The sequence below is a fragment of the Mizuhopecten yessoensis genome, unplaced genomic scaffold, assembly GCF_002113885.1.
Source record: "Mizuhopecten yessoensis strain PY_sf001 unplaced genomic scaffold, ASM211388v2 scaffold1883, whole genome shotgun sequence".
NCBI classification, from domain to species: domain Eukaryota; kingdom Metazoa; phylum Mollusca; class Bivalvia; order Pectinida; family Pectinidae; genus Mizuhopecten; species Mizuhopecten yessoensis.
In genome coordinates, this window is record NW_018404269.1 from 835,537 (window position 1) to 847,418 (window position 11,882).

General features: G+C 37.6%; 1 protein-coding gene across 7 annotated transcripts in view; it reads left to right on the top strand.

Annotated features, from left to right (window-relative positions):
* LOC110441982 (monocarboxylate transporter 12-like) overlaps positions 1–11,882 on the top strand; it is a 35,840-nt gene that overhangs the window by 18,281 nt on the left and 5,677 nt on the right. For 3 of the 7 annotated variants that reach the window (XM_021485367.1, XM_021485344.1, XM_021485318.1), the window contains exons 2-5: positions 1,729–2,054; positions 4,576–4,692; positions 6,845–6,988; positions 9,104–9,368. In XM_021485367.1, the coding sequence (XP_021341042.1) occupies positions 1,859–2,054; positions 4,576–4,692; positions 6,845–6,988; positions 9,104–9,368 (722 nt within the window). In that variant the 5' untranslated portion in view covers positions 1,729–1,858. Of the gene's footprint in view, positions 1–1,411; positions 1,635–1,715; positions 2,055–4,575; positions 4,693–6,844; positions 6,989–9,103; positions 9,369–11,882 lie in introns of those variants that run through there. The other 4 variants (XM_021485355.1, XM_021485325.1, XM_021485334.1 and 1 more) reach the window with 3 other exon arrangements.

The following is an 11,882-nucleotide window of genomic DNA, read 5'->3' on the forward strand; positions in this document are numbered from 1 at the left end:
TATGTTTGTCTATAACAAGAATGCTGTTTTGTAGTAGTCTATGTTTGTCTATAACAAGATTACTGTTTTGTAGTAGTCTATGTTTGTCTATAACAAGAACACTGTTTTGTAGTAGTCCATGTTGTCTATACCAAGAATACTGTTTTGTAGTAGTCTATGTTTGCCTATAACAAGAATACTGTTTTGTAGAAGTGTATGTTTGCCTATAACAAGAACACTGTTTTGTAGTAGTTGATGTTTGTCTATAACAAGAATACTGTTTTTTAGTAGTTTATGTTTGTCTATAACAAGAACACTGTTTTATAGTAGTTTATGTTTGTCTATAACAAGAATACTGTTTTTTAGTAGTTTATGTTTGTCTATAACAAGAACACTGTTTTATAGTAGTTTATGTTTGTCTATAACAAGAACACTGTTTTGTAGTAGTTGATGTTTGTCTATAACAAGAATACTGTTTTGTAGTGGTCTATGTTTGTCTATAACAAGAATACTGCTTTGTAGTAGTCTATGTTTGTCTATAACAAGAACACTGTTTTATAGTAGTTTATGTTTGTCTATAACAAGAATACTATTTTGTAGTAGTTTATGTTTGTCTATAACAAGAATAATGTTTTGTAGTAGTTTATGTTTGTCTATAACAAGAATACTATTTTGTAGTAGTTTATGTTTGTCTATAACAAGAATACTATTTTGTAGAAGTGTATGTTTGCCTATAACAAGAACCCTGTTTTGTAGTAGTCCATGTTGTCTATACCAAGAATACTGTTTTGTAGTAGTCTATGTTTGCCTATAACAATAACACTGTTTTGTAGTAGTTTATGTTTGCCTATAACAAGAATACTGTTTTGTAGTAGTCTATGCTTGTCTATAACAAGAATACTGTTTTGTAGTAGTTTATGTTCGTTTATAACAAGAACACTGTTTTGTAGTAGTTTATGTTTGCCTATAACAAGAATACTTTTTTGTGGAAGTGTGTTACAAGGATAATGTTCGTCTTATTGTACAATTGTACATTTTTTTATGATACTATTAATCATTCTGCAGGTTTGTAATCAAACATCAGTTTATCCCTGTCTGAAAAGATGGCTGTTTTTACATTGGTTGAAAATACTTTTACCAATAAATAGAACATGGTGTGCATGTAGTGAATTCTGGTTGGATTGTGTTCTGTTATATTTCTGTTTAAACAGCTTTCCTTTAGAGTTCCCCACAGTAGCGTCCATCGCTGGGGTTTGCACAGCTGGCAGAGCCGATTTTTATTTAAATATCGAACTAGATGATTAGTATTGGTATATGTAATACATCTCAGTACATGTTTTTGCATATACTGTAAAAGTAGGTGATTCTTAACGTACGATGTTTTGATAGGTGACGTTACATTAATTGACCGACCTTGTCCTTGAAATAAGATACTACACCTTTCAGTTTTGCAAAGTATATTGGAAATCATCAGGCGTTCACTAACATCTATCTCTATTAGCAACAGTGTATGATGTATCGGGTAGATCAATGGCGGGCATGTGCTTATTGAAGCGCGTGTATATAAATGATAGATATCGACCCAGCTGACCAGATGGGGAGGAGGACACCAGTACATTGTCGCCAGTACCTGCCGGTTCTGTTAATGCCATAGTGTTAGTGTATTACACTTTCATGTAGAAGTACTGAGCCTCGACATCGGGTACTGCGATACTTACTAACCTATATATATATAGTTATGTTTTCCAGATAGAGGTCAAGCATGCCTACCCAGAGTGACTAAGGAATCTGTCGGAATCCGACCAGCCGCGTGCTTCAAACGTCACGCCGAAAACCATGGCACTACGAATCCACAAGTATTGGACCAGGTGACGTGAACATGGCGGGGGAGAAAAATGAGTCTGGTGACTCGCCTTCCTCCATATTGGACATCGCCCCTGTGGCACCCCTCCTGTGTTCGGAAGAAAAGCCGTCCAACGATGAGGTACCCCCAGTGACAGACACTGTTCCTCCCGCTGATGGAGGTTGGGGATGGTTCGTTGTTCTGGGCAGTTTTCTGGCTCATTTGATCATAGGTTAGTAAACAATATTTCTATTTTCAATGATCTCATCTAAAATACATTCACCTACTGACCTGCAATACTTTGAAGTGGTAGTTTCGTATACTGGAATTACGAAGCCAGCATTTTATTTTGATAAACATTTTCGTATAATCGCTTAGGAATCGTTTAAAAAAAGCCAAACGGTACAAGTTATAAAGGTAACGCATGTATTAAATACATTACACTCATATGGCAATGCAGACTATACATATCAACGTTGTTTGAAAAGACAGCCACGAGGTAGCTGTTGAAGATTTATTTAGAGGCAACACTTGCTCTCGGTTTATACCGTGAAATGTTAACGTTGTTCAATAAGACATAGATGACACATATGTATTTTAACGAAAACTGGACGGCAGTTTAACCATTCTTGTTACGTATTATGCTAAGATAAAAATTGCGAAGTGAAGGTTGAAATGGGACCGGTAACTGAGCGTGCTGCAGCTGTCACCTGTCGTAAAGGCTGGATTAGCATTAATTTGGTGGTATTAGGTATTATGTAGCAATGTAGCATGCCCCGGTCAACACTATGTAACGCCACTGTTTGTCCCGATTAAGTTCACATAACACACGTGCCCCTACCATGCCTGCATAATATCTGTGTTATGTCCCTGACAACCCTACATAACAGCATTGGTGTGTCCATGACAATCCAAATAATACCCATGTCATGTGTCCCTGTCATCCCACATAATACCCGCGTCGTATCCTTAACAACCCGTCACAACACCCGTGTCGTTTCCCTGTCAACCCACACAACAGCCATGGTGTGTCCCTGACAACTCCACACGATACCCGTGTAGTGTCCCTAAAAAATGCCAAATAATAACCTAGGTATGTCCTTGCTGACCCCATATAACACATGTTTTATGTTCCTCTTAATCCCACATAATACCGATAATGTGACCCTGCCAGTCCTACTTAACACGTGCACCCGTCTTATAAATGTCCCTGACAACCACACGTCATACCCTCGCTATGTCCCTGTCACCCCCACATGACACCCGTGTTATTTCCCCACATTGTACCCGTACGTGTACCTGTTAACCCTACATGTATGTGTAGAACTCGCGATGCCCTTACTAATGATAAGATCATAAACACAATATGTTACCGCGTGGTCACCATGGCGATATGTATACATTACAACTTGCTGGGCGTGAAGCTGGATACAAAAAATCCAATTTTAAATTTGCACGTTAACGATTTTTGTACCAGATGTAACAGTATCGTTGCCTAGGAACTGAGTACTGCCGATAGTAGTTACCTGGTCATGAAGTAATCATTTTGTCGCACGTCTATTTGTACAGAGTACTGCATTACTGTGCACTAAACTGTACAGACGTTAAGGTAGACAGACGTCCAGACATCCAGACATTCAGATATACATAGTCGTAAGGTAGACGGACGTCCGGACTTACTGTACTTCTCTCATGGTAGAAGGATGTCCATATGTACGTAGTCGTAAGGTAGACGGACGTCCAGACGCACGTCTCTGTAAGGTAGACGAACGTTCAGATTAACGGAGCTGTACGGTAGAAGAATGTCCAGATGTACGTCACTAAAAGGTAGAAAGATGTCCAGAAGTAAATTACCGTATGGTTGAAGGATGTCCAGATGTACGTAACTAAAAGGTAGAAAGATGTCCAGAAGTAAATTACTGTATGGTTGAAGGATGTCCAGATGTACGTCACTAAAAGGGAGAAAGATATCCAGAAATAAATTACTGTAAGGTTGAAGGGTGTCCAGATGTACGTCACTGTACGTCACTGTAAGGAAGACCAGCGTTCAGATTTACCTAGCCGTAAGGCAGACGGATGTCCACATGTACGCCAATTTACGGTAGACATAATTATGTCCAGTTGTGCGTCTCCGTGAGGTAGACGGGTAAAACAAATAACGTCGCTTAGAGGTAGACAGACGTCCAGAAGTAAATTACTGTAAGTTAGACAGTAAGATGAAAAATAAAGATCAATTAAACGTTACCGTAAGGTAAACGAATACCAAGATGTAAGTTAATGTAGGTAGAGCGGCATTTTGATTGCAAATCTTTTGAAATCAATCAGATAAAATGTCCCAAACTTTTCGTTTCAAAGTTTCTCTTTAATTAAGATGTATTGGAACCGGCATTAAAGTTAAGTTCAATGGGTTTCATTTAAAAATGCACCTCTATGTGCGTTATATAATTATGCTTGCGTGCTGGATGCGGTATGTTGGTGTATTTGCCGACGTTATAGGACTACCTCACTGAAATACCATGCCGAATGCACCCGACACAGATATCCGACCGGTTATATTATACTGATAGCGAGTAAACTAGTCCATTCGGACCTTGTAATTATATAACCTTCCATGTTTTGGCGGACTCTCAACACCAAGGCCGAAAGCTAGGTAATGAGCAAGCGGTTTGTAACGAGGTATAACGTTGCATAAAAACTACTTATTAAAAAAAATGTTTTTAAGAGTCGTTTAAATATTCTCTTCTTCTATCTAGGCGGATTCATGCGATCTGGAGGCGTGATATTCATTGAACTGCAGCACAAATTTCACCAATCAGCGTCAGAAACAGCCTGGGCAGTATCCCTACACACCAGCCTCCGTCTCTTGTTCGGTGAGTTGGCGCGTAAACACAGTGTTACGTCATAAGCTATGACGTACAACACTGAATTGCAACGAGCTATAGCCTTCTCTATTTATTGCCATACGTACTTACTGAATGAAATATAGGCTACATATGTAACTGTTGGGAGTATCTTATGCTAGAAAAAACAAGACATTGCATAAGATCAAGTCCAGAGTTATTTCCATGAGACAACGTTTTTAATATTGCATCTTACATTCAGTCGACATTCGTGTGCACCTTTTAAGCGTTATTTCTTTGTTTACATGTAATTTTCGAACTTTGGACAGATTGAGGTGGACCGTCGAATCTTCGATCTGTATACTGACACTGGTAGATGTCGATATCATATGTAGTTAATAACTTGTCTTTAACACCTAAATATTTACTCGGCGGTTTATCAACACACATCCTTACCGTAAAAACGTGAACTTAAATCCAATCATTATTATTGCAAACGAACTAATGTTCGTACCACTCAGTACATCATAAGATGTTAACATCTCACGTTTTACATTAAAACACCATATTTAACGCCATCTTACGAATGCCATTTCTCAAAACTATCCTGTTATTTCTAGCTGCCACACACATACCAGTGATTTATGCTAAATATTTACGTATGTCCGTACCATTTAGTTATAATGTTCATAACAGGTAGATAATGTGCGTGCCGGTTCCTGTGTGTGATTGTTTTTTCTTTATATTTACATGGGATGGTATCCAGAGCTATATTTTAATATTATCTTAAAGTCAGATTACACAAACATGTCAAATATGAACATAAATATTTATTTATGCAATGACAGGCATTTAAGCACGGCACATACTGATGCATGTTAATGACTATATTAATAAAAAATGAACAGGTAAACCAACATTTGTCGAATTGCGCAGTGTCTAAATCATAACAGGTTTCGTGATTGTCGAAGTGAACGTTTGCGATAAGTATAGGAACAGTATGGGAATAGCATTTATTATCACGAACTTGAGTGGAAATGGGACTGTTTATAAATGATCAAATATCATGTTTAATTCATCTTAGATCGTCAATAATTGCTTTAACTTCTAAAGGTGTGTGACGTCATGTTAGAATGTCACTCAATTGTGATGCTAAATATAAGTATTTAGCGAACAAACCTCAAAAAAGTCTCTGTGACAGATAAAAAAGTAAGTTTGAAGTTAGGAAATACCTGTCATTTGTTTCGTGCTGCATATTATTAAATGACTCTTAACATGCAATGTCTGCTTCGAATATATGGAATGGAGTGCTCGTTAAGGTACTGTCCGATCGGGCCTGCAGAAAACCTTCGGCGACGAGAAATTCGGAGGTTTCGATGCCAAAAACCAAGCAATCAAAACGTTCGTAAATCGGGAAATCACTGAAAGTCATCACACATTCAAATGTATAAGCATTTGTTTAAAACACGATGTTCTTATACCCTAGACTTCCACAAGTCCTAATTCGTTTTGTTTGTTTTTTTGTTATATTTTCCCACAATATCTTTTACATAACTTAAGCCACGGCTTCGTCCGCCTTCAAAAGCACAACATCTCTTTGCAAGATGTTTGAATTTGACCATTGTGAAACCTGTAGTAAAACTATCCGTCGTCAATTATTTTCAAGCGTTACTACTCCAGAACAGCTACGTACATTTGACTTTATCTGGTCTGGACCATTGTTGGACCGACGAGACAAAGTGTTGTTTAAACTGAGGGTGAACCCACTAACTATATGTACAGTTCAGGCATGAAGAGATTATGAATATACTCGTGCTACCTGAAGCCCAAAAAAACCTCTGGATCCGCCACTGTACCTGGATAGGTTTTGGGGTCCGGCCCCGCTCATAGGTAATTAGTCTTAGTCGTAATTTGGAACAGTTTAGATCCCCGTCCTTTAATCATATTTTTATAGCTGCTAAATGTTAATAAAGACATGACTACTTGGATTTTCTCTAGCGTCTAGGCCCCACCCCTCGGAAGTCATGCCCGAAGATTGACCAATGAAAAAGTGTCGTTATAACATACACGTTGTAAAATACAATTTTTATGATCGTATTGAAAACGATTCTTGATAAACATACTTTTATAATGACTTGGCAGAATGCTTTATTCTATATATTTGCTATATATCGGTTTTTAGGTCCCCTAGCCAGCATGCTGTGTAACCGGTTTTCCTGTCGGACGGTGACTATCATCGGAAGCCTGGTGTCAGCGATCTCTGTCCTCGCCAGTGGCTTCGTTACCAATCTTTTCTTCCTATACCTCACAAATGGTCTTCTACTGGGTAAGAAGTCTTATCACATTGATTTTTTTACATTTATTCTCCCTTATTTATGAAACACCTGTTTTTATGAGAGCCTATTAATGTCTTGCATGTTAATAGAAAGTTCAATGAAAATAGTCAAATAATTAATTCATAATGAAAATTGATTTTTCTGGTGTACCCTGACGTGAGATCGATATATAAGTGCAATATGAATATCACCATCATGTTCCTTTGTCCCCAGGTCTGTCGAACCTATGCCTGTACATCGCTGTAATATAATGGGCCATCCTTTGTTGTTATAATTAAGACTAAACATGATTAAAAAGCACAAGTCGTATCAGTTATTGATTGCAAAACAGGTTGGCAGACTAAGCAGCAATTGATAAAGGGTGTTGGTAATGTGGTAGTATGAAAGCGCAGACGTTTGCTACTTGGTAGATTGTTACTATGGTAGTAACTAATATGTGTTACTGTTGTAAATTGTTACCATGGTTAGACTGATATCTGCTACGCTGGTAGACGGTTACTGCTGTAGTACAACCGTTTGTGATTGGTGTAGATCGTTACTATAGTGATAAGTTACCATGGTTATACAGACGTTTGTTACGTTGGTAGGCTGTTATATATGGCAGCACAACTGTATGTCACTATAGAGGATTGCTATTTAAGTAGCACAGATGTTTCAAACTGTGGTTAATTGTTACTTTGGCAAAACAAATATTTGTTACTGTGGTAGAGTGTTACTTTTGAAATACGTTACCATGGTTATACAAACGTTTGTTATTTGGTAGTATCTATGGCAGTACAAATGTTTGCTTCCGTGGTAAATTGTAGCTATGGTATTACAAATGTTTGCTACTGTGGTAAATTGTAGCTATGGTAGTACAAATGTTTGTTTCCGTGGTAAATTGTAGCTATGGCAATACAAATGTTTGCTACTGTAGTGAATTGTAGCTATGGTATTACAAATGTTTGCTACTGTGGTAAATTGTAGCTATGGTTTACAAGTGTTTGCTACTGTTGTACATTGTAGCTATGGTATTACAAATGTTTGCTACTGCTGTAAATTGTAGCTATGGTAGTACAAATGTTTGCTACTTCGGTTAATTATAACTATGGTATTATAAATGTTTGCTTCCGTGGTATATTGTAGTTATGGCAATACAAATGTTTGCTACCGTGGTGAATTGTAGCTATGGTATTACAAATGTTTGCTACTGTGGTAAATTGTAGCTATCGTATTACAAATGTTTGCTACTGTGGTAAATTATAACTATGATATTGCAAATGTTTGCTACTGGGTAAATTGTAGTTATGGTATTACAAACGTTTGCTACTGTGGTAAATTGTAGCTATGGTAGTACAAATGTTTGCTACTGTGGTAAATTGTAGCTATGGTATTACAAATGTTTGCTACTGTGGTAAATTATAGTTATGGCAATACAAATGTTTGCTACTATGGTAAATTGTAGCTATGGTAATACAAATGTTTGTTACTGTGGTAAATTGTAGTTATGGTATTACAAACGTTTGCTACTGTGGTAAATTGTAGCTATGGTAGTACAAATGTTTGATACTGTGATAAATTGTAGTTATAGCAATATAAATGTTTGCTACTGTGGTAAATTGTAGCTATGGAAGTACAAATGTTTACTACTGTGGTAAATTGTAGTTATAGCAATACAAATGTTTGCTACTGTGGTAAATTGTTACTATGGGACTACATATATGTATAACATGCAGTTCAAATTCAAATAAGTCTGATGAAAGAATTTAAATAAAAAACAGTACGATTTCCATAAATATATGAGGTATTGACATTTTTAGTCCGAACTATTTTCCAAGATGCGCAATACATTTGACGGAAACTGCGATGTGAGCTATCACGAATAAGGATAGTGTTATATATACGATATACATATTTATGAGAATGTAGTAGGCACCTGACTATCTCGTAGGAATAGTTATAGAGAATAATATATTATGTGCAAACTATACAGTTTATAAATCAAGACGATTTGTTTTAGCGTGATCTATTTTTATAAACTATACTATAACTGTTGAGTCACTCTGTTTACATCCTATTACGTATACATTATACGGTATATGACTTCTTAACCACTGTATTTACAGGTATAGGCCAGGCGCTGATGTACACCACATCCGTCGCCATTGTAGGCCTGTATTTCCACTCGCGGAGAGGCACGGCGGTTGGTATTGCCAACGCCGGAGTAGGGGCTGGCACGTTTTTATTCCCGCCACTGCTGGAGATAATGTTTGGGCAGTATAGCTTTTTGGGAACATTCCTCATCATGGCCGGTCTGTTCCTCAACGGGGTGGTGTGTGGCGCCCTCTACCGGCCTCTCAATGTAGATGAGGAGCTGGTTGTTGAGTACAAGTATGTATTCCTATGTACTGAAAATACATTGGTGGCACATATCCACATAAATCGAAGGGGATATTGCATTTGCGTCCATCTGTTAGTTTAAATTTTCGTTTCTTCTCAATTCGCTTTTAGTCCCATTACAAAACTTTTACATATAGGCCCTGCGACAATGGCTAGGAATTTAGACACAAGTGTGTAATTCAAACAGACGGATGCTTTATTTTGCCCATCAACAAGATGGCGAATTCAACACGAGGTCAATTATATGTAACATCTGTCTTATACTGACAGTCGAAACAACCTCGAACGGCACAGTGAAATGAAAACAGGAAGAACATTGCTTACTTCTTGATGTTTCTTTATGTTATACTCCCAACCAATGTTCCTCTAAGGATCCACTCTGATGGACTCCAATTGTCGTTATAAATATATTTTTCACTTCCAGTTGGTTCGCTAATAGTGTTGTTGTTTTTTGTATTTTACATTCTGTTCCGTTTCAAAACCTTCCATTCTCTTTTTGAAGCATTGAGGTCCGATTATTTATTTAATTCAGCTTTTGTTCTAATGGAGAAATCATTTTTCCGAATTGATGTCCTTTTGTGACTTGGAAGTATTTTCATGGAATTTTCCCTTACACTTCATCCTTCTGTGATATTCTTATGAAATTTGTTGCCGTTTTATTATGTTTTCCGCGCACTTTCTCGTACATTCCCGTGATCACGCCTCTCGTACGCTGATATGCTAGCGTTGGAAGTTTTGGCATTTGTTTTTCTATCGAGATAGGTGAGATTATCCATGCCAGGTGATTGTTTAGTTGTTTTCCTCTGCACCTAGTTTCCTCTCTCTGTTTACTGTGTCACATAGTGTGTTGATAGTTCCAGTCCTTAACATGTCCTTATCAATTTCCATATTCACACCGTTACTCATTGATCTTTTCCCTACCCTTACGTTCAACTCTGTGTTTGAAATAATACACAACCACCTGATCTTCTTATATCTGCAGGCTCTGTCTTCTGCATAGGCAACATTGGAAGGACTAACCTTAATGTGCTGCCTGCAGTGCAACATTTGAAACATCTGTGTTTTCTTATCTCTACGACTTGCTCTTTCTTCTCGGCCATGTTTCCCTAAGCACTCCTGGTCACCTTGTTGTCAGGATAATGTAACATGCTGAAGTGAGTCATTGTGTAGTTTCCATCATCTGTGGAAACCGTCTTTATACGACACTTGGCCGTGGCGAGGACGCAAACTCATAAGAAAATCAGCAGCCAAATAAGCAATTAGCAAACTTCCAAGTCTGGTTCCAAATTTCTTGATCGCATCCCTAGCTTTTTTATCCTGCTTCTGAAGTCGTTGTCATCTTCATTATTAGTTACAGTGCCATCCACGTATACATATTAAGCCACATCATTCAGCCTCCTCCTTAGTGAATATCCTAGATTTTAAGAAACCTTTATATTGTATTCGAGAATAGGAGGTCGTTCAACGCTCAGTTATGTTTAACTAGCAGCCCGAAACAATGGCAACCTCATCTTGTATACTTTTAATACTTTCCCCAAAAATCTCACATTGCATTAATGAATGCCGTAATCGATTTCGAGTGGTCACATATCCTAGGAGTACCTTTCTCAGGAACTTTCAGAGTTCTTTCCTCAATACTCTGCTATTTTGTTATGATCCCAAATGATAACGGAAAGCTTCTTCAGCTTTTGAACAGTTGTTGTGGAAGTTGCTTTCAGTAACTTCGTCATAGTATTGTCAGGTAAAACATATAGTGGTATAGTTATGCGGGATCCGTTAGAACAGTTCTCATCACATTTTCCTCTGTAAGTAGTAAGTATTTTGCTGTATTTGTCCTGCACTTTCTTCCTTCTGTATCATATTCATTTTCCTGGTTTCAACCAGTGCCCATCAGGAGCGTAGTTAGCCTTTGTTCAGAGACGATTAATTAAGTAGCGGATCCAGGGCAGTGCCTTGGTACGGGAACAAAGGGGTTCAACAAGTCGTGTTTTTTTCTGTTTGAAAATTGATTTGATTCACCTGCCTACCAGCGTACAGGCAGCTAGGCACTCTGCCATTACCGTCTAAATCCGTCGTTTCTAGTTATTTTTTCACCATTTAGTTCTCTCGCTGTTACAATAGATATATCACGTTTGAACAAATTTGGACAAAAATAGTTTACAACGGAGCCTGCCCGGATATTGACTGCTTTCCAAAATGAATTTCGGAAAAAAATCCGGGATTCAAGCGAATTGCCCACACCTGTAGAGGTTCAATATGTACAAGGTCCTCTGATGAGAAAAGCAAGTCAAACATTGCTGCGCTATCGTGTTTTGATGAAATATATAATGATAAATGTTGTTAAAAGATTACTTTGTTGAAACTGTGAATTATTTCTAACTGGTTTGCAAAATGTAATGTACTTTATGTTCCTCTTACCATGTTTTTCTTTGTCAAATGCCATTTATTTTTCATTCTATATCCTGTAATATATTAGCACAAACGTACATTACACCTGTAAGGAGT